General features: G+C 49.0%; 1 protein-coding gene and 1 pseudogene across 8 annotated transcripts in view; both read right to left on the bottom strand.

Annotated features, from left to right (window-relative positions):
* The window catches only part of LMNTD1 (lamin tail domain containing 1), a 56,622-nt gene that overhangs the window by 32,137 nt on the left and 817 nt on the right, over positions 1-23,668 (bottom strand). For 4 of the 7 annotated variants that reach the window (XM_084765830.1, XM_084765825.1, XM_084765831.1 and 1 more), the window contains exons 2-6: positions 20,209-20,327; positions 16,725-16,975; positions 15,838-16,033; positions 3,349-3,535; positions 970-1,089 (exon numbers count right to left, since the gene is read on the bottom strand). In XM_084765830.1, coding sequence (XP_084621956.1) covers positions 970-1,089; positions 3,349-3,535; positions 15,838-16,033; positions 16,725-16,975; positions 20,209-20,300 — 846 coding nt within the window. In that variant the 5' untranslated portion in view covers positions 20,301-20,327. The other 3 variants (XM_084765828.1, XM_084765827.1, XM_084765826.1) reach the window with 3 other exon arrangements.
* Positions 4,151-4,838, bottom strand: LOC311587942 (mediator of RNA polymerase II transcription subunit 28-like; annotated as a pseudogene). Its single transcript has one exon. The product of its transcript is annotated as a mediator of RNA polymerase II transcription subunit 28-like (transcript).

Raw genomic sequence — 23,668 nt, 5'->3', positions numbered from 1 at the left:
CAAGTTTGAGAGTGATGTCTAATTGAGTGGCAGAAAAGGTGACGAATCAGAGATTTGACAGACTAGTATCTGCCCAACTCTCAGGAGAAGAGAGAGGAAAGAGAAGCTACTTAAAAGTTTGTTTTACAGAGAGAGGAGACAGTTTTTACCAGGACAGTAACAGAGAGATGGGCTGCAGAGAGAGAACTCAGGAGAAGACAGAATGAGCCAGACAATGAGAAGAGACAGGAGATTAGAGCAGATGCTGAGGTAGTTTGAGGCCAAGCAGAGCAATTCCCAGTTGAGAGAGAAGCCAGATTGAGTAAGTCAGCTGGGAAAAGAGTTTGAGACAGAACAGCTGAGCTGAACCAGCCATCCCAGAGCTCAGAACATGTAAGGGTGAGTTTATTCAGCAGTAAGTCACAGAGGCTGAAAACACTCTAGGTATAGGTTAGATTGTATGGAGGCTAGAAGCTTCCAGAGCTAGGCCTAGGTCAGCAGAGGGAGGCAGTAAGCTTCCCAGACAACAATTGAGTCAGGAGAATAAGCTACTTTTACAGATAGTCTTTTTCAAATTAAGAGCATAAGCCTGTCCATTAGCTTGCAGAGATCAAGTCTTTGCATCACGTTCCTTGTGCACACGTCAGCCTAGAGAACAGCCAGGAATCTCAGGAAACATTTTTGGGATGGGTAGCTGACCAGAGACGGTACACAGTGCCACCCTCACCCCACACTTCCAGACAGCATCAAAAACAAAACCCACCCCTGACTCTGCGATCTGCAGTAGCCTTCAGAAGCACAGGACACCTTAATCCTGCCACACTGCGGCCTTGGTCTGCCTGAGGCACTGCGGCATTGGGGCGGGTGTGTGTGTGTGTGTGTGTGTGTGTGTGTGTGTGTGTGTGATTCTACACTGCGCTGAACAGAGCAGAAGAGGAACACAGTGGGTCGGCTGCTCCAGTAACAGCTGCCGAGAACCTTGATACTCACCTCACCGTGAGGCTTGCACAGGATGGTCGTGCAGTCTGGACTGGATCGGAACCTGTCCTGCTCCTCCCAAACAAAGTCCGTCGGTGGCTGGGGCTTTGCTTCCGATGCTGCCGCCCACACCTATGAGAAAGCAGTTTGTTGTTGACCAATGCTACTGGGGTTCCACACAGATCCACAGATGGCACAGCGCTACTTTAATGAACCTTTCTGAATAGATAGGGGTTTTGGTGTCACTAAAGACAGAAGGCTCTCTATTTCCCTGAGCTGGACGGGAACTCTTGGACTTACAGGATCCTTATGTGTCAGCCTCCTGAGGGCCTGGGACCATAGAGGCGTCTGTGCTTCTGCGTTGTTTTAAAATATAATGTAACACCAAACCACAACTAAGCATGCTTTAAACAACCATCCAGGCCATTGTTTATGAGATGCAAGTGACCTAAGGTTGGCTGCGAATGCAGGAAACTACTGTACACTATAAGCCTATTCAAACATCCAGATTCCAAGGGACACAGATGGGAGACAGACCAGACATCCAGGTTCAGAGGGACACAGATGGGGGGACAGACGGGAATACAGGTTCGGGGGGACACAGATGGGGGGACAGATGGAAATACAGGTTCAGGGGGACACAGATGGGGGGACAGACAGGAATACAGGTTCAGGGGGACACAGATGAGGGGATAGACTAGACATCCAGGTTCCAAGGGACACAGACGGTGGGGCAGACCTCCAGGTTCCGAGGGACACAGACAGTGGGGCAGACCTCCAGGTTCTGAGGGACACAGACGGTGAGCAGAACCAACTTAGTGCTTGCTCTCTGAGCCAACAATCTCTTTGCTAGTCTTTGAAGAAACTGTACCTTTAGCTTTAGAAACTTCGGACTTGCACTTTAATAGCTAAAGGACAAGTGAGAATAAGGCTGCATACTACACTGAAGAAAGCTGTGGAGAGCAAAGTCCAGGTATCCACCCACACCACCACACGCCACAAACTACAAACCACAGAAGCCACATTTGTTACAAAGAACAAGTCTCCATGAGGCCATGTATGACAAGCCACAGGCTGACTGTGGAAAGAGCTGTCCCTGTACGAACGCAGCTCTGACACTGTCCCCAGCTTCCAATATCCCCAGCTCACCGTGTCCCCAGCTCACTGTGTCCCCAGCTCACCTTGTGCCCAGCTCACTGTGTCCCCAGCTCACCTTGTCCCCAGCTCACCTTGTGCCCAGCTCACTGTGTCCCCAGCTCACTGTGTCCCCAGCTCACTGTGTCCCCAGCTCACCTTGTCCCCAGCTCACCTTGTCCCCAGCTCACCCTGTCCCCAGCTCACTGTGTCCCCAGCTCACCCTGTGCCCAGCTCACTGTGTCCCCAGCTCACCTTGTGCCCAGCTCACCTTGTCCCCAGCTCACCCTGTCCCCAGCTCACTGTGTCCCCAGCTCACCTTGTCCCCAGCTCACCCTGTCCCCAGCTCACTGTGTCCCCGGCTCACCTTGTGCCCAGCTCACTGTGTCCCCAGCTCACCTTGTCCCCAGCTCACTGTGTCCCCAGCTCACCTTGTGCCCAGCTCACCTTGTCCCCAGCTCACCCTGTCCCCAGCTCACTGTGTCCCCAGCTCACCTTGTCCCCAGCTCACCCTGTCCCCAGCTCACTGTGTCCCCGGCTCACCTTGTGCCCAGCTCACTGTGTCCCCAGCTCACCTTGTCCCCAGCTCACTGTGTCCCCAGCTCACCTTGTGCCCAGCTCACTGTGTCCCCAGCTCACCTTGTGCCCAGCTCCCGGCTCCCAGCATTCATGATTCACCATGCTCTTCTCTCACGGTGTTCCCTGCTCACAGTGTTCTGCTTAGGGCAGTCCTGACTTACAGGTTTTCTTAGCTCCTGACAGTCCTGGCTGATACTAGTCCCAATGCACTAATACAGCCTCAGTTCATGGTGTTCCCAACTTACACCGGATTCCAAGGTCATGGCCGCCCACACTCACTGCATTTTCAGCTCACGGTTTTACCTGATCATGGTATCCCCAACCCATACTGTTCTCAGGCCCTGGTATTCCTACACCATGATATTTCAAGTTCAGTTTATCTTTAGCACATGGTATTTCCATGCTGAGGCATTCTCAGCTCAAGGGATTCTCAGCAACCTTATTTACTTCCAGCCCATGGCATCCCGACTCCTGGTCTCAGCGCACGGTGTCTCAGGTCACCATGTCTCATTGTAATCTCCCCAACTCATCCTGCACACACAGCCTTGTGTTCTCTGGTATTCCCAGGTCACAGCATCCCCAGGCTTCCGTGTCCCAGTGCTCCCAGTGCACAGTCTTCCTGACGGCGTGTCTAACTCATGCTGCTCTGAGTTTATGATGGTCCCAGATCCTACTCACCGTCACCGAGGAATTGGCCTGCATCGTGATGTTGGGGAGGAATCGGTACAGCGAGATTGCTTGTCCATCCACGTTTTGTTGGAGAATGTGGTTTCCAATCTCCACTTCTTTGTCACTGGAAGAGTTAACAATCCTCACAAACAAACCCTTGACATTTATGTCAGCTATTTTAACATCTCCAAGAGAACTAGAAAATAAAAAACAAAAAAAGGTGGGTTTGGATAGAAATGACTTTGTCACACAGTAAGAAGTCAGCAATGTGCTGTAAGCCCACAATCTCAACACTCAGAACACAGAGGCAGGAGGATCACAAATTCAAGGTCAGTCTAATCCATGTAGCAAGTTCCAAGCCAGCTAAGGCTTCATAGGGGACCAAAGATAGATGATAGGTAGATAGATAGATAGATAGATAGATAGATAGACAGACAGACAGACAGACAGACAGACAGACAGACAGACAGAACTCAAATAATGACAAGCTAAGTTATGGACTCTCTTAGGCAACAGAGTGTGTGGATTTTTTTAATGACTTATTTTTATTTTATGTAAGCCACCATATGGTTGCTGGAAATTGAACTCAGGACCTCTGGAAGAATGGTCAGTGCTCTTAACCTCTGAGCCTTCTCTCCAGCCCCAGGACTTGTGTATTTTGCAACCTAAGGAAAAAATGTCTTGACCTATTGGTTCTTTTGTTTGTTTGTTTGTTTGTTTATTAAATCTACAGGCATTTTATAAAGTACTAATGAATTTAGAGTATAGAGGAGCAGAGGCAGGGAATCATAGGTTCAAGGCCAGCCCAGGCTTCATACTGAAGTCCTACTTTATAAATAATAAAAATGGGATAGGAACATAGACTAACATCCACTCATTTTCCAACAGAGTTCTTCCAATATGCCACATCTGTAAGGAAAGATGTCTGGCAGGGCTGCAAGGCTGCACCACAGGCCTGAGCCCTTAGGTCTGCTTCAGAGGTGCAGGAATGTTGGCAGATGCCTGCTCGAGGTAGGCCAAGGAGCCCTGAGGGATTTCAGCTGGCTTTTTGTGCTGTACGTTGATATCCTCCAGCACCTGCTGCCAATGCCTCAGCTTTGTCAAGTGCTTCTGGACCAGTGCATCTTTCCGTTGCAATTCACTCCTTAGTTCTGAGACATCCTCTTTGATAACTTGATCTGGTTCTGGACAGACAACTGCAATCTTTTTTGTAAGAAAAAACATTCTGTCTGTCTTGCAATGTCCAAAAACTTCTGGATACATTGATCAACACCAGTTCGAATTTCTTCCTGATCAGTCCCATTGACATAATCCTGACTCACAAGGGAAGCAAAGCAAGCCTCGAACGAGGACTCCAACTCGTCCACCAAAGTGCTGCTAGACGGCCTCGGGGCCCCAGGGGCTGCTTGCAGAAGCGAAGCCTGACCTGGGAGCCCCGGCTGGGGCGGCGGGGGACCTGGAGGCTGCCTGGAGCACATCCCGCCCAGGGACGCCGCCATATCTGCCGACCTATTGGTTCTGATCATGGAAAATTGTGGGCTTCATGCCTGGACATAGGTGAGCAGACCCCCTGCTGATAACAACCTACCAGACCCAAATGTGTTAAAAAGATAGTTCCTTGCAGACCCTAACCCACACAAAAGGTGTCAAAAGATAGCTCTTTGAAGAAAAACCTATCAAAGGTGCCCTGGAGACAAGCCCTCCCTCCCCAAGTGTCCTGGGATTGTCTCCTGCTGTTCACGTACACTTGGTTTAAAAACCCAGAGGCTGGAAGGTTTGGGGCACACTCCCCACTTCTCCCCCATAGCTCTCTCCCCTTGTCTTTCTTTTATCATTAAGCTTAGTGAATTAAAATCTAGTTCTTTGACTCTTGACTGTTTTCATTTTAATCTAATGCAGTCTGGCCCTTCACAAGCCAGAGGCTCCCTTCCCCCTATGGAAGGGTCACAGATTTCTATTGTCTCAACCCTGGCTAAGCTTGGCTGCCCGGCGCTCCCTCCCTGCCCAGAAGGCCTTCTTCCTGACCAGTCTCAGGACAGAGCCCCCTTCAGCTAGCCTCCAGAAGGCTGAAGAAAACTCTGTAACCAGATTCTCCACCCAGCCTCCTGGAGAAAGGAGCCCACAGAAAATGTGATTAAAATTTTCTCTATTCCCTACTCTCAACAGAAGCTACCATGCCATCACTCAAAAGGAAAGGGCTGGAGAGATGGCTCATTGGCTACGAGCTCGCGCTGCTCTTGCAGAGGACCTGGGTTTGGTTTCCAGAACCCACATGACAGCTCACAACTTCCAATATGTCAAGTTCCAGGGGATCTGATGCCCTCTCCTGGCCTCTGAGGCTGCCACATGCACATGGTGCCCAGTCGTATGTGCAGGCACTTGCACATATGCACAGAAAGAAGTAAGTCTTAAAGTACAGACATAAAAAGTAAAACCATGTAGTTCCTTTCTGATAGAGTGACCATGAGGATGAACAGCCGCTATGAGCTAAAAATAATTCTGAAACTTGACACTATATATACATACAATAGCATTTTTGTTCGTTTGTTTCTAGCTTGTGTTGACAATGCAGTATGCTGCGGGACCTGTGCTCGTCATCTGCACATCTGAAATCTTCAGAGTGTCACACGCAACACACCTGAAGGTCATGACCTCACTGTGGAGAGTTAGGGAGAGCATCAACATCTCTTGACTGGTTATAATAACGCATATTGATTACATATCCAGCACTTGGCAAAAACACAGTTGTATTGCATTATCTGTTTACCCACAATTCCTTATCTATAATGCCAAATTCAAAAAAGTTATGGAAAATTAAAACATAATTTATTTGCATACACGTATGTATATGGTGCACATGTGTGTGGGAAGCACATGTGTTTGTGTGTTCATGTGTGTGCAGTGTGTGTGGAGGCTGAGGTTCATGTTACCTGTCTTTCTTAGTCACTCTACCCTATTTACTGAGGCAGGAGCTTGCCATGTCAGCTGGCCTGGCTAGCCTTGCCTGGGAGGTCTCCTGTCTTCACCGTCTGAGCACTGAGCCTGCAGGTGAGCACTAAGGCCCTGCAGTTCTCACATGCTTCAGACCCTGTAGGAACAACTCCCACAATCCCCCAGTGCAACCGCTGAGCCCATCCGACCCGCTGTGACCCACACTGCATCCCTGACTGCAGCTGGCATGACGTCCCTTCCTTCTTTACCTCATGACTTCCATGGCCACAATCTGGAACGACCTTTGTGCAGTTCTGATCTGACACGGCCACATCCCCGACTCTGTGACTTCCCTGGAGACTAAGCCACTCTCCCAGCTCCACAGCAGACCCTGCTTGCTCTCCCTGTCCCGACCTCTCCTTCCTTAGGCCTGACCCGTGGCCACAGAGAGTTCCTTGGGAGAGCACAATGCACACGGCTGTCGACTTCCTCGGGGCACCACAAATGCTGGTGCTGCCTTTGCCGCCCACACTTGCCAGCTCTCCCATGTGAGATGAACTAATGCTGCCAGCATCACGAGTTCAAAACGGCTCATTATTTCAATTTGTTTCCCCCTTATCTGGCCACTTAGTTTTCCTTTTTGGTGAAACTGCTGGTTCATATTCCTATCATTTTGTTCACTTTTCTATTGTCTGGTTTGCATTTTTATAATTCATTAATAGCACAATGTTTCACATGTGCACATGTATCACAGGAGGAGAGGCTATAATGCATCTCTTTTGGTGCATATTATGCTTTGGGTAGAAAATGTCCCGTGTGGGGCTGGAGAGATGGCCCAGTGGTTAAGAGCCTGGGCTGTGTTTCCAGAGGACCTGGGTTCAATTCTCAGCACCCACGTGGCAGCTCACAGCTGTCTGTAATTCCTGTTCCAAGGGATCTGACATCCTCACACAGACATACATGCAAGCAAAAGACTAGTACACAGAAAATAAATTATTAAAAAATAAAACGAAATTAAATGTCCCATTTATTAGGATGCTTGGTCTCCAGGATATGGCGCTGTTTGGGGATGTTGTGGAACCTTTAAGAGGTAGGGTCACTGGAGAACGTGGGTCACTACCGGGGGGCCTTGAGGGTTATAGCCGGCCCTGCCATCCTAACACTCTTCTGTTAAGCAGCAAGTGTGTGAATTCTGAGAGGTCCAGTCTGCTCTACTGTGCCCATGACAAGCAACTTCATTTTACACTGCTTTATAGTGTTTTACAATTTTTCTCTCATTTTCCTTCTTCAGTGGTAGCCTAAGTGTGCCCAACTTTCACCCCGGGGCCTATCAACAGGCTAACGAAAAATTAAAAAGCCTTTGCAAGCTACAGTTAAAGTTGTAGGTTTTGAGAGTCTATACTAGGCCGCTCAACTGGGCCCTAATGTAGTAAAGCCTTGAAACTGAGCGGAAGGGATGGACGCTGCTGCTGGCATGGGGTCAGGGACCCAGCTAACACTACGCAGAACTCCATGATGGCACCCAGCCGGGAAGTGGGCTCCCAGTGCTAAAGCCAGGGGACCTGAAGCTCACTAATAACCCCAAAGAGCTTGGTGCAGGTTCTCACCCAGCTGGGTGGCACTTGGAAGAATCAGGCAAAGCAAGCTAGGCTTACGACCTACACAGCTGCAGTGCATACAGGCCAGCAGGATGGCTCAGCAGACACAGCTGTATGCACACAGGCCAGCAGGATGGCTCAGCAGGTAAAGGTACCTGCTACCAAGCCTGACAAGCTGAGTTAGATGCTGGAATCCACGCGGTGGAAGGAGAAAATGGAATCCACAGGTTGTTCTTTAGTGTCTACATGCATGGTCTCCCCTAACACCCCCTCCCCCAACGTATAATAAACTGTACTAAAGGCTGGGGGCTACTTTATTTAAGTCACGAAGTTAGTGGCAACTTGTTATGAAAGCAAAATAAAACTAATACACACAACTTATGAATGTATGATCACCAAGTCAGAACACTGTCTATTCGGCCAGGAGTTTAGCCCCACTGTCCTTTTTGGAAGTTTACTTCAGTGTCCACTGACTTTCTTTTTCTCTTTCTTTCTTTCTTTCTTTCTTTCTTTCTTTCTTTCTTTCTTCCTTCCTTTCTTTCTTTCTTTTAGCAAATCAACTCTGAGGCAATGTTTTTGCTGTGTTTTGAAGATGTCTTTAAATTTTGGGGCATTCTCTTTTAGAAGTCTGCACTATCTAGGTTGTTGGCTGGCTTTTTTTATGCTCTACGAGTCAGTAATATTCATCTAGTGTTTGGCTTGTTGTGTTTAGTAGTTTTGGGAGGAAATTCTCTGCTCTTGGTGAAATAGTCCATCCACACATTCTTAATCACTCTTCTTCAGTAACTACAATTATAATTAGATTTTAAGTTTTGTTTTTAAGTGTGTGTGTGTGTGTGTGTGTGTGTGTGTGTGTGTGTGTGTGTGTCTACATACAGGAAATGCTGCTGTGTGTGTGGAAGTCATGGAACAGTTTATGGGTGTCAGTCTTCCGTCTCAGGCACCCCCGGGACCAAACTCAGGCCTTCACACTTGGTGGCAAGCATCCTTCCCCTCTGAGCCAACTTCATCTTCCTGGCACTTGGTTTCTTTTCAGTCTTGTCCTGTTGCTCTAATTCCCTTATTCTCTGTAACTCACATTGGACACTTTCATCAATAACTTCCTCTCCTGATGTATCCAATACACGGCTAACCCTGTGTGCTGAAATGACAGTCTCTGCCCTTGGACAATGTATGGTATTGCTGCTTTTGGTCCCCTTGCCTTCGGTGTACAGATCTAGGCTGACAGTGTCAGCTTGTCACAGCAGCTCAGCTGCTGCCTGTTCCCCCCACCCCCACCCCACAGACACCCGGACAATCTCATCCCTAAGGCCTACCTCTGGAGTCCCTTTGTATTCGGCCTGGACTTCCTGTGCGTGGTGTTGTTCTGATTTAATTTCTGGAATCGTGTATTTGAACTCAGCAGAGAGATCATTTAAGGCTCTGCATAATGCTTTGTCAACAGAGAGTGTATCCTTCGCTCCTGGCAGCCATCTAAGTTTTAACATAAACAGGCCCCATGCCAGCCTCATTGGCTCAGTCTGAAGTGGCTGAACACTAGGCTGGCATAACACAGTCTTACTACACCGCAGGATGTGCCTTTGGCACTCTTACTGGAAACCTGAGGTTGTTTGTCAGTGTCCCCCCTTGACACCTCCCTAATGCCAGTTTCTACGACACACTCATGCCTAAGTCCCTCGATGATCAGCCCCTTATCTGCTAATTCCAAACTGGTAACTGGTGAGCGTCTCTCCAAACCCCAGCTGGTCCCTCTGGTTCTAGCTCCTACAAGAGGCAATATGGGTGCACTCCTCTATGCACTCTCCTCTGAACAGGCGCCTCTCCTCACACCCACCAGCACGTGGGCATCTGCTTCAAGGAGACTCGCATCTGAACTTACACGGCCAATTCTCCCTTCTCTCCTGTGTTAGCATTATGACTCTGACTGAATTGTGGATATATCTTTTTTCTCTTCTTTCAAACTCTAAGATCCTGTGATGTCATTCTCATCTTCCTAGTACTGATCTCTCTGTTGTATGGTTTTATTTTTTAAAGTTTTATTTAGTTACTGTATTTATGCCTATGTATGGTTGCCTGTGTCAGTTTATGCACATTAAATGCATGCAGGAACCTAAGGGGGCAAGAAGAAGACAGTGGAGCCTGGATCTGGAGTTACAGGCAGCTTGCAAGCTGGGAACCAAACACGGATCCTTTACAAGAGCAGTCAGGACTCTTAGCCACTGGGCCATCTCTCGAGCCCATTTTCCTTTAAAGAACACATTTTTGCCTTCCAGATTCTCCCTTTTCCCTGTTACTAATGGTATCTGTTTGACTTTTTTTTTAAAAAAGATTTATTTACTTATTTATTATGTATACAGTGTTTCACCTGCCTGTACACCTCCACATCAGAAGAGGGCACCAGATCTCATTATAGATGGTTGTGAGCCACCATGTGGTTGCTGGGAATTGAACTCATGACCTTTGGAAGAGCAGACCATGCTCTTAACCTCTGAGCCATCTCTCCAGTCCCTTGACTTTTATCTTTAAACAGATGAATAGGTCAGCTATTCCTCTGTAGCATAAATGCTCAAATATTTGTACTTGCTTTTTAAAACTCTTTCATGGTCCAGTGAAGTTTTATTATTATCCTAAACTTGGTTTTTCTGCATACACACACATACAAACACACACACACACACACACAGGACACATCTGTCTGGAACAGAATGTTGCATGTGACAGGGTACTTGACTCACCCTCCTTCTAATAAAGACCAAATGCTACAGGAAAATAATTCATACAACTCATGGAAATTCTGAGGCTGCTGACCCGATGCCACAGCCCTCAAGAGTCAACCCTCCTCTTCCCTGCAAGCCTCAGCATCTGTCTTTACGAGGACAGCTGGCTTGAGACTTCTGCTCGTAATCTGTGGTGAGCTGAGCATGGACGCTGAGGTGTCAATCTTCCTGTCTGTAGCTTCCGCACACATTTGATTTGTAAGGGCACTGGGAAGACACAAGTGATGCCACCAGAAAAAAAAAAATCATGTTCCTTTACTTAAGCACGGATGTGTGTAGTGCTGGGGTCTTGCCAGCACTGTACTGTTTTTCTGCTTTCGGGCTTCTGTTTCTCTGTGATTTGCTGTCAAGTTTAGGATTTTACTTCCTCTAACCATATGTAACATTCTTAATACATGTGGCATCCAAGTTTGTAACTGCGGTGTGTATGGGGTGGGCGGTACTGCCTGGTGAAGTGGGGAACAGACGCCCCCAGGAGAGTGGAAATGCTCAGCCTGAATCAGGGTTCCTGCGGGAACAGGAGGGTTTTGCAGCTTCACTGGCTGTGCAGGAGAATGGACATCCACACACTAACTGGCTAGAGCCCACTGCAGTCTAGAGCTTGCTCCCGCTGGACTCTAGAATATAGACACTGCCTGGGTGTCCCACTAGCCAGCCTCAGCTGCCAACTGGGCACAGCCTGGCGTCAGCCGGGAGCAGAGCCTTGACGGAGGCCCTGCCTAGGTCAGGCTGGCATATGGGCTTGTCTTGGGAATTTCTTGTTAATTGATGTAGGAGGACCCAGCTGCTGCATGAGGCAGCCCCCCCCCCCCCATTGGAAGATGGTCCTGGGCTAGCTAGGAAAGTGAGGTAGGCATGAATGAGCCACCAAGCTGAGCTCCTCCATGGCTCCCGCCTTCCTGCTCTGACACCCCTCGAGGATGGAGTCTGACCCGGGAGTTTCAGGCAGATGGATCTTCCCCTCCCTAACCTGCTTTTGGCCAGAGTGTTTCGTCACAGCTAATGGTAAGAGGCCACAATAGCGGCAGATACAGAGGCAGACTGGAAGATTCCCCCTTAGTGTCACTGCCTCACTCCTAAAGTAAAGGGACTGCACTTGGCAGGGCCTGGGTACAGGGAGTGTGCTTGCACACGTGACTAGTCAAAGTACTAGCAGCATCCCTACCTCATGTCCTGCTTGCCTACAAATCTTTCCCCCACCCACTGTTGGCAAATATTAAAACGATCTCCAGAGATGTGGGTGGTGGTGGAAAAGAAACAACAATTTTGACTGAAAGCATCCGGTCGCCTCCCCCCCCCCCCCCCATTGCTCCTTCCTGCCAGGCAGAACAAGAGAAAGAGGGTTTCCACGGGGCTCACACAGCCGAGAACTGTAAGGAATACGTGTTGCTAAAGATATTAGGCCCTTGATGCCTGACAAGTGGGAATGCCCAGCTGACTGGAAACCAATGCACTGAGCTTGTAAACTTCCCCAAAGAGAGGGAACCACACAGGACCAGCGGGTTCTCTCCCTAGTGTTAGGATCCACGGAGGTCAAGGTGACAGGCAGAGTAGCAGAGAGGACAGCGTTCCTATGCAGAGGGAGCTCATGAGCATCCAGTCCTCTGTGGACTCAAAGCTTCTTCAGCTCATTGGTGAACAAAACTCCTCAAGGATGGAGGAAAAGACATTTGAAGGGTGAGCATCACAAAGATTGCCTGTTCTCACCAGCCAGGATGAGACCCCCCAAACCCTGGAGCACTGCATGCTAACCCCTGGAGGACCTCATGCTAGCCCCTGGAGCACCTCATGCTAACCCCTGGAGCACCTCATGCTAACCCCTGGAGCATCTCATGCTAACCCCTGGAGCACCTCCTGCTAACCCCTGGAGCACAACATGCTAACTAACCCCTGGAGCATCTCATGCTAACCCCTGGAGCACAACATGCTAACTAACCCCTGGAGCACAATATGCAATCCTCAGAAGACTTTGGGCCAGAAGGGGTAATATTTAGTTTAAATAAATAAAACAACACATTAGAGAGTAGTGGCACAAGTTCAAGCAGCCTAATTCATGTGTTGAAAGGGGATTTGAAGACATAATAGTCAAATTTTTTCAAATTTAAAATGTTAAATCCAGGCTTAATGATAGTAAGTATAAAAAAAAAATCTGAAGTTACACCAAAGTACATCCTAGCTCACCAAAGTGGTGGTGGGTTTTGGTGGTGGTAAAGTGACTGCTGCCACAGCATGAGAGCCCAACCCCAGAACCTACATAATGACCCAGGTACAGTAGTGTCCACTTGTAACCCAGCACTGGAGATGCAAAGGCAGGCAGAAACCTGGGTCTCACTGGCCAGTCAGCCCAGCCTCCAGAGCAAACTGCAAGACAGCGGGAGAGCCTGTCTATGCTTTAGAATTACCTGGGGCTGTAAATAATGGCAGACGCCCCAGTCCCCAAGAGGTTCTGACTGTAGAGCAGTCCGGACACCCACCGAGAGCACACTGGCCCTCCCAGCCGGGTCATCCCACTGGACACAGAACTGGTGCTCCGGGACACTCTCTCAGACTCCAAATCTGTAAGTCTTACACAAGTTATCTTCTGAAGCCTGTCTAAATGACAGCTCCTCACAGCGCTGCTGCCTGAGGTTGGTCTGATGCATTTTGATGCTAATTACTGTTTGTTGTCTCTGTGCCTCAAGGTTGCTATGTAACCTTGCCTCAGAAACTTCCTGTTTGACCAATAAATGGCCATCACACCTGGCAGGGCAAATGGGACAGGCGTGGCTAAGGTTCCCTAGTTGGGGGAAGAGAGGATCTTAGGAAAGAGAGGAGACCGGAGGAAAAGAGCAGGAAGAAGGTGGCCAAGCTGTGAGTTAGAAGAAGGAAGAAGCACGTGGCTAGTGTGGATGGAGGATTTGGCTCAGATGATGGAAATTAGCAAGTACTTGGGATTATGGATGGGAGGTAGCTTGATAGAAGCAGATGGCATGGGATGGGGTAGGTATCCCATGCCTGCCCCACTATGGGTTGTAGTTTAGGGGATTAATATCTGCCCTGCCCCAGGTTAACTAAGGCTATTTTAAAATATAACAGGTGTCTGTGTCTTGATTAATTGCTAGCAGGTTAGAAAACACTGCTGTAATAATAATAATTATAGGCCTGATAATAAACATTATTAGGTCATAATGATAAATTAACTACAACACAGTATCTTCTGAAATCACCCCAGGCTGGAAGCAAGCTCTCTCCCACTGTCTGGCACTCTATTTATCCCTTCCCTGACCTGGAAGTTCTTAAAGTCACACTCAGAAGTGATGCTGGCTCTGTTGATAAAGTGAACTTAGGATTCGGCTTCAGTCTGCCTACCAGTGATGTCACTGCCTATCTGCCATGGGGGTGTGGCCCTGCCCAGTATATAAAGGACAGACCTACCTCGCCCCTCCCTCTCTTACCTCTTTCCCTTTTCCTCTGTTTCTGTCTCTCTCTTGGGTACCTCTTTCCCCTTCCCCTCTTCCCCCCCCCCATGCTCACTTAATAAACTTCCCCATCTAATATCTGTTGCCCAGCATCTTGGTATCTTAGATCTTATTTTTAATTATTAAACTCACCATGCATGCATGAAGACCTGAGTTGTTCCTAGAGCCTATGTGAAAAATCCTGGTGTAGTAGCATGCACTTGGAATTCCACTAGTGGGGAGGGAGAGAGCAGGCCCACTGACGGATCCCCAGCTTACTTGGGGGTGCCCAACCAGTGAGAAATCCTGACTCCAGAAATAAGGTGGATGGCTCCCATGGAACAGACCAAAAACCTCCATATACACAGGTGAGAATATACCTATACACACACACACACACACACACACACACACACACACACACACACACACACACTACAGAGAAATACCCAAGCCAAGATCATCCAAGATGGCGTCGATCGCATACTGTCTGATCCGTGGAACAGCAGTGGCTGCACAGCCACCAAAGGACCATTCTGAGAGCTCCAAAACACAGTGCTGGTGTTTCCCAGAAAGAAAGAAATCCTGTCAAGTGGATCATCCATGTCCTCCCACAGCAGGACCATGGGACCATGCTCCAGTGAGGTCCCAGGGACCCCGGGCCACCACCACTTTGTGGGCCAAGGAGATAGTGTTTGAGGAGGGGGTGCTGTTCGAGTTGAGCCCAAGCGAGAACAGAGCCACAAGTTCCCCAGGACAAGAAGCTGAGTTGGGCCAGTATCAATGGTTTCTGTGAGCTACTCAACGAAGACTTTGAGGGGCCTCCACTTGCCACCTGCTTGATGGCCCACAAGATCCAGTACCCACAGGAGTAGGAGGCCATCTAGGCCTTGATGGCCAGCAACAATGTGGCGAATTGGGAGCAGGAGAGCTGGCCCTGAGGACATGGGAGCAGGTGAGCCAGCCCTGCCCTGATGATGTGGGGTTGAGTGAGCTGTCCCTGCCCTGAGGACATGGGAGCAGGCCCTGATCCAGGGCTCTGAGTGGATCTTACCCCAACATCTACCCCATCTATGACCTGCTGGAACGCATGAAGGGGCCAGACCTGCAGATTCAAAGCTTAAGAATCTCCCTGACACACGGCAACAACGGGATATCTGACAGCAGTCCCAGTGAGGATCCGGTAACGATAGTGTAGGCCTCAAACCAGACCCATGACTCATAGCAATGAGCATTTGAAAGTAAACATATGTGGACAAAAGGCTATACTGCGTGATACACTACAGCTTCTGTGACAAGACTTTTCGTTTGTCTGTTTGTTTTACTGGGGAAAGGAGAGGGAATTTGGTGCATGACATGTAAATCATAGACATTCAATAAAAGTTAAAAAAAAATAGGTCACTGGTGTAAAAATTAATTTTGTTCTTGTCTTTAACTCAGCAGCCTAATAGAAGAAAAAGATTAAATCCACCTGAATGGCTAGCTAGCAGTAAGAGGGCCATGCGTGCTTGGCCATCTTGACCCCCCACGTGGATTGTGCTGGGTAGTTTCCTCTGGCATCTTTGGAAAATTCATAACCATTGTTTGGTCCCTAGGAACTTCTATCTGTTTTCTCTAACTGCTCAGAGCACGTGTGGGATAGTTCAGGGAATTCCTTAAGGTTGTTGGTAAACAGATGGGCAAGCAACAGGTCAGGGCCCGGCTCTGTCCTGATCCACGACTGCAAGAGAAGACGTTACGGTGTCAGGTGGGTACCTGGATGTGAACTGGCCCACTTCTTCGAGAATCACAGACAGGTGTTTGGACACATCCTGGGCATGGGATGGGTGTGCGGTGAGCCTCTTCGACTTTCCAAACAAGGAAAGGAAATAGTCCTCGCCATCCCCCAACAAAAATGTGTCCGAGTCCAAGCTCAGTGGGAGCGGTTTCTTCGGATTCATGAAGCTTGTGCCTTTTAGAGAAAGTGGACAAGCAAGTGAGAAAAACACATAGACAGACACCAAAGGAATCCGAAGGTGTCACCTCCACCCCAGCAGCCACAGACCCCCACAAAGTCAGTGAGAACAGAAGTGTGGGTGGACGGCTCTGTCAGTACTCTGCAAAGGGCTCTTCCTCTGTAGGCATCTTAACTTTCTAGCCGTCACTGCCACCCCGGGCATCTCAGCCACAGAGATTGCGAACACTGCTTACTCCTGACACCAGCCTTCATCAGAAGGATCCCTGGACCCACACACTGGCAGTTTTAGTCCTCAATCAGTTCCAGAGCTCGCTCACAATGGACTCACAAACCACCGTGCTGGTCCAGGCAGCCCAGTCTTTCTAGCAGGACCAGCGGAAGGTCCTTAGGAATTCACACGGCACATTTCTGTTCTCTAACAATTCTAGGACCCATAAACCACCATGGTAGCTGCAGACTTCCTCCTTATGGAGATGCTGCATTTGGGCACATGCGTTTACATGCATGCCCAGGATTTAAAACCTCAGATCTAGATTCATAGAATCTTGACCACAGCCAACCTATTCTGGGTGTGATACCGACACTGAGAAACAACCGAATGTTATTGGGACCAAATAACATCCCTTGGGCCGGGAGGGAAGGAGCCAGTCCAGACACATGCTGTGGGAACGTGCTTGGTACGTACTCCGTTTTGCCAGGCTGGTGTCTCCTCGGGAGCAGCTCAGGATGGTAGATTTAGAAGTCAGTGGTCCCATGGATGAGAAAGTGAAACCACTGTTCTGAGCACTGGAGATCTGGTAGAAGCTGAGAGGCAGTTCTTCGGAAAATGACTTCGACAGTAGTGTCAGTGTGGAAGCCAAATCCACCAACTTTGGGAAAAAATGAACTGAAGACGGCTTCTTGGCTGAAGTCAGATTTCTAAATTTCTCTTCTCTTCTGTGTGAAACAAGAATGAACACAGCATGACAACCAAGAGGACAGGTGCTCACACGCCCACGGGGAACCCAGCATCCCGGAACTCTGCTTCCAACTGAGTAAATAAACTTGATAGCCTGGTCTCATTGTATATTTCATTTTTAACTTGAAGATCAAAAGACTCTATTGTTGGTGGTTTTGAAAATTAAAAATCTATAATAATCAGCATAACGCCAGCAACCAGGGACTTCAGTATTTCCTCCTTGGCTTTTATGTACGTCTCTTTTGCGTACATCAACTCTTTTACTCAAATCAAGACACGAGTACTTCTCTCACCATGAGGGGGCGGGAGACCTTGGTGCATGCTCACTGATTGGCCTTGAGTTCCTGCAGCCGCTAAATGCTGAACTAACTTTCCAACATTGACACTATCATGGGGATAATAACCTGCCTCCTCTGCCTCTCGTGGAGACTGGAAAAGAGGCAAGAATGTCATTTTCAAGCACCACTGTAGTAAGTGATTTTTTTTTTTAGGAGCATGTTTAAAAAAAAAAAAAGATTCACAAAGCCTCACAGGACCATCTGAATAAAGTCCCCAAGCTTGTTCCAAGCTAATAGTGTTCTCACGACTGATCCCGGGACAAGGTGTAATGCCCAAAATTAACCCGCAAGACCTGCCCACCTAGGAACCAGGCAACTTCCTAGAATGCTGGAAATTGTAGTTCTGGGAAATAGCAAAGCATCATGGGGAAGTGGCCTATAAGTTTGTCCTTATAAACCCCTGCAACACTTGGCTTGAGGCCACTCCAGCTAGGAAATTCCAGGGAATAGTCCTAACAAAAGTGCATCCCTTAGTCAGTATTTACCATTTAATAAAGTGCTTTAAAGTTGGCCCAAAGTGGTGGAGTTGTTTTTCCTGGAGAATCTCAGGATTAACAAGGTTTATAATGGATGACTCCACACCAACACCCTTCCAGTGGTCTCAGAGAAACTGGTGTGTGTGTGTGTGTGTGTGTGTGTGTGTGTGTGTGTGTGTGTGTGTGTTTAAATTGGAACAAAAGTTAAGGGGTCTGAACCCTTTTATTGCTCCATAAACCTGGACGTATGGCCAGTTCAGCGCCCCCATGCCGGTCTTGTCTACAGGATTTACTGTCAATTGGGAACTGACTTCTCTGCTTCCCAAATCACTTCTCTTTTGGCCCATTTCTCAGAGCACTTACACGACGGCCAATCTTGAGTGTAACAGGACTGGTGTGCAAGAGGCCTAGGAGGGTCAGTGGAAGGCACACCCCTGCATGTGTCTACCAGAGAAGGCCAGGTCAGAGGGCTTGCCCTCATGGTCGGGTTAGCTGGTGACGGGAGTCACACCGTGCCCTCGGGGCACATCCTGTTCTGCTCTCCCATCTCTGCTCTGCTTTTGTCTTCCTCGCCACACCCTTCCTCCAAGCTGCTTCGTCCTTGCCAGGGACTAAAGGTCATGGAGCCTCCAAGGCTGTGAGCCACAGAGCAGCTTTTGTCCTCTAGGACACCCTGCAGGATGTGTCATGGTGGCACAGTTTGTAAGGGTGTTGTGGTTCCTATGGCAACCAGGACCTGGAGCCTCCTCCTCCGTCCCCTTTACAATGTCCTGCACTCCCTCCCTGGAAACCTTGTATCTGGAGAGCTCATAACCAACAACAGGTGTTGCCAAATACACCTCTTGGAAAGAACAACCAAAAATTAAAAATCGTGAAGAGATGGCATAGGCTTTCAAATTTGCACTTCACTCTCCCAGCGCTCCGTAAGCTTGACCAGCCAGGATCAGCAATGCCCCATGCACTCACAGCGATGCTCCATGCACTCACAGCTGTCTGAGCACTCTCTGGAGTCTGACCATGAGGACAGGGCAGAGTGTCTGCACGTAACGTCTCAGCATAGCCAGGGATGATCACGTGGGAAAACATCTCCTTCCCTTGTCTAGAGGAGCCTGGGAAGGGTTTCAGTCTTCCTCACATCTGGAGTTCATTGCACATTGGCTCTGTTTTCTCATTTTGTACGCTCTCGAAAAAGTTTTCCTTTAGGAAAACTACACCCCTTCCAAATATATTGAATTCCAGCGGAGAGTCCTGACAGGCCCGTGTGTAGCTCCAGCGGGGAAACTTGGCCCGGGGACACAGGAAGTCTTAGTTCTGTTGTTAAAAATGAACGTCAGATGGCTGCGCACATCTTGGGAAGAGATTGAAGGTTCCAGGACTTGACTCCCATGGTGCTGCTGGCCGTGTGCAGCCATTTATGGAAGATGGGAGTCTCCTTACTGCCTAAGTCCTGGCATTTGCCCAGCTCCTTGGTATTCCCTTGTCTCTGGAGTTAAGGGCTACTAAGCCAGGAGTGACCGCAGGAGGTCAGGCCAGCGTTTGGGGTGACTGGGGCAATGTTGCTTTGGAGAGACTGACAGTTACTGCTACTCACCTCCAAAAGCACTAAACAGCCTAGTGCTCAACAGTGAACACAGGGTGAAGTCCCAACTAACAAGCAGAGCCGAGTGCATTTGTTAGCGAACCAGGGACCCCCGCGCCAACGTGGTGGCTGACAGGTGGTTTGCAGCGGGGGTAGAAGTGACCGTTTTATACGCCACCCTTGCAAACACTTCCACAGCAGAATTCTAGTAATGTTTTACTGCTCGCCACATACAGTTTGCTGTTGGTGGTTAAGGTTTAGTGTTTGTTTTTTGGAACAATCTCACACGTGGCTCAGGCTTCCTTCCTCAGCCTCCAGTGTGCTAGGAACCAAGTTGTGAGCCACCACAGCGCCACACCTGCCTCAGGCGAGGATTTAAACTGATGGCCTTGGCCCATTAAATGGGCACTGTGAAACCCCACCCAGGTTTTATGGAAGCGTTCTGTCTAAGGGAATTTTTATGTTGCTCACTGGCTGGAGCCCTAGAAAACAGAGGTTGGGAAAGCAGTTACTGCTGTGATTCAGTATAGTGTGGGAGCTTTTCTTGTTTTGTTTTTTCAAAACAGGGTTTCTCTGTGTAGCCTTGGCTGTCCTGAACTTGCTTTGTAGACCAGGCTGGCCTTGAACTCACAGAGATCGATCTACCTGCTTCTGCCTCCCAAGAGCTGGGATTATCTTTAGGTAACTTACGGAATTTGTGGTGCCGATGACTCCCTAAGCCTCTGGGGATCGGGGGAAGCACCTGTGTGCTGAGCTGCCTCGCCACCCCACCCAAGGTCTCTCTTCCATCGCTGCCCCTGAAGGCCAGAGCTGCTCACCCACTCCTGCCATTCTTCTCTTCCTTCTGCATGTCGCTGTCTTGCTTATTGAGGACGGTGTCGCTGCTCAGAGACTCTGACGAGTCCTTCATCCTGGCTGTAGCGATGCGTTCTCTTTCCTAGATAAACAGACAATGGCATCAGGCAAGGCAGTGACCACAGCTCCTGTTCAAGTGAGACTTTCTTTTTGGAGTGACCTTACCTGCAACTCCAACTATCTTCAACTTAATCAAGTTTAATGATTACTTCTCTACCCTGGTCCTAGAAAGAAAACTCTCATGAGAAATGTTAAGTGTTGACACTGCCAAGGATCTGGGACAAACGGCAGAGGGGCCACGGAGCGCAGCTTAGTAACCCAGCCATTATGAGGACAACCTCAGTCTGCCCACTGCTGCCTCTTAGGAAACAGGCTGCGTCTCCATGGTTACGGAGCTTCCAGCTCTGAACTGGGACCGCTGCTGCCACACTGTGCTGCAGTTTCTGGGCCTTAAACAATGAGAGCCATATGTCCCTCCAGGTGCTGAGATGTCTAACATCCGCTGTGGATTTCCGAGGTCCTAGGTCAGTATGTCAGTGCCGGGGAGAATCTATCGCGGCTCACGCTCCTACAACTCTTGTCTCTTCTCCCTCCTCCTCCTCCTCTTTTCCTCTCCCCTGACAGAGTTTGACTACACAGAATAGAAAACATGTCATTTTAAGGCACAAAGCAGTCTGTTAGTGGGGCTAACCACAGCCAGACAACATCCGGGATCCTCCAGGTACACGGAGAGCACAACATAGGAAAGACCCACATAAGTCATTTCTTCTCTGTGGGGAAGCGCACACGTCATGCTCCATGACAGACAGTGGCGTCAGGAAATACAATGAGCAGATATGAAGTTATAACACACACACACACACACACACACACATGTGCTAGTAAATACATATTATAGGATATACTGTGGATGGTGGTGAGGGGATGGTGAGTTCATTCAAAATTCGTCAGCAATCACCCACCGAGTAACTGACTAGAGCTACAGCTTAGTACTTCCCGGTTCCCGGATGATGACACACCTTCCAAGTCAGAGTATAACTGTAAAGACCTTAGAAAAGGGCAGGAAGGCAGTAAACATCCGGTTGCATTTTCTCCGTCTTGAAGATGAAGCCCGCGCCCTGTAGACACCACGGCCTGTGATGGAACAATCTCACTGGGAGATTTACGGGGTGCGCCTGAGAACGGATTTATCATTTCCTGGTACCCTCACCTCCTCCCGGTCCTGTGGTTCCTCGGCTGTTACGTGTTCTCATGACATCATTATGACCTCACTTGTCTTATCAGAGAGTCCATTCATATTTTCTTAGTTCTGGGGAAATTTTTTTCAGCTGAGAAAAGCTCCTGCAAGCTCTAACTGCGTGACCGCTGCTGCGCCCAGGCCTTATGCAGTGGGCTTCCCTCACTCCCTCACCTAACTTACTGTACACGGGCAACAAAACCAGTTTCCCCCTCCGCTGCTGCGGGGGTGACCCCAGGCGTTTGGAAACAAGGACAAGGTGGGCCACAAAGAGCATTTTGTATCAGAGTACAGGCGTATAGCTACAATTTGGGTGTGGTGTAGGGGTGGCTCTTCCTGCACTCACTACAACCTGGTGTAATTGTGCTTGGCCAAAAATTTTCCCGCAAACCGCTTGACATGCCAGATAGGCATACTTAGGGAAGATAAGTGAGTAGTACTTGAAAAACCACACGTTTAGTACACACCAAAACTCCAGAGGAAGTGGTCATTGGCTAAGAGGGAACTGCACATGCCCTGCTCTCTGTTTTGTAAGAGGCACGATCCATTAGGCTGCAGACACTCCCAACACCAAGAGTCTTAGCACTGCCACAGTCTCCAGCTTCGGAAGGACATGGCCAAGCAAGGACTGGGACAGCGACCCAGGCATTTATCCAGGCAATTACCTGAGCCTGGGTCCTGTCACCACGACTCTGCGAGATGGCAGCATCCATTCTCCAAGGGATAACACAGAAGGTAACTAAAGTCAACCTTGTCCAAGACATTGCACTACTGGACGACACAGGAGTTAGTCTCATCTGGTTGCTCTGGAGGCCTCTCCTGCACTCTGGGGCCTCATCACTGTGCTCTAGGGGTCTCACCCCTATGCTCTGGGGGCCTCACCTGTGCTCTGGGGGCCCCATCCCTGTGTTCTAGGGCTTCACCCCTGTGCTCTGGGGGCCTCACCTGTGCTCTGGGGGCCCCATCCCTGTGTTCTAGGGCTTTACCCCTGTGCTCTGGGGGCCTCACCACTGTGCTCTAGGGGTCTCACCCCTGTGCTCTGGGGGCCTCACCTGTGCTCTGGGGGCCCCATCCCTGTGTTCTAGGGCTTCACCCCTGTGCTCTGGGGGCCTCACCCCTGCGCTCTGTGGGCCTCACCCCTGCGTTCATTCCCGGTTTGACTCCTGCCTGGTATATTCCTGGACCCTTGGTGGTGAGGGGCAAAAAGTCTATCTAGTCCTGAACCAGATCTATCTTGCTTTTTTTCTTCTCTGTTCTAAAAATCATTCTTTTTTTCCTGGCTTTCAGCCATATTTGGACTTATCCCTATGGGAAAAAATTCCAGAACGTCATATGAAGAATGAAAGCCCTGCAGCAGTGCATGGAAACTGAGCTCACATGTAGTGCTAGACTTGTGAGGCTGTGGCAGGAGGATCACCATGAGTTTCAGGTCAGTTTGCTCTGTAAAAAGACCTTGACTTAAAAACAAAGACAACTGTTTCACATCTTGTGTTTTTTATCCTAATGAAGCAAAAATTAAAATGTGGCAAAATTCCACTTCTACTATTTAAATATTAGGTAAATATTTACACGTCCACAATTTTGGAAGCATTGACAAGAACAAAGATCTGGTTTTGTGGAGAGTGTGCAGCAGGAGACCTCATTAAATTGCTTTTTTTTTTTTTTTTTTTTGAGACAGGGTTTCTTTGTGTAGCTCTGGCTGTCCTGGAACTTGCTCTGTAGACAAGGCTGGCCTCTAACTCAATGAAATCCACCTGCCTCTGCCTCCCAAGTGCTGGGATCAAAGGTGGGTGGCACCGCCACCGGGCTAGATTGGCAATACAGGTAAAATGCCTTACGAGAAGGAGGGCTGTGCGTATGGGCTTTTCCTTCCATGTCTAGCAGTGGGTGTGCGTGGGGGGCAACATAAAGTTGAGGGTTATGACAAAAAGTAATCCTGACACGCCCCGCTTCCCCGAGCCTTTGGCATAAAGTTTCATATCTGCATATATACTATGAACTGAATATACAGGCCTTCCCACTGCCTCACTGTCCCCGTGGAGCTAACTCAAGGTCAAGTCAGATGCCCTTTCACCTCAGATCAGAGGGCAGGCTGCCTGAGACTGCCGAAGGGGCCCGCAGCCATTTGTTGGAGATTAGAGTTTCAGGTAGTTCGCTCAAACCTTGCTCACAGACCTGAGACTGAA

Source organism: Acomys minous, assembly GCF_964271855.1.
Source record: "Acomys minous genome assembly, chromosome: 17".
Classification (NCBI taxonomy): domain Eukaryota; kingdom Metazoa; phylum Chordata; class Mammalia; order Rodentia; family Muridae; genus Acomys; species Acomys minous.
The sequence above is the reverse complement of the archived record's forward strand: the minus strand, read 5'-3'. Positions and strand labels throughout refer to the sequence as shown.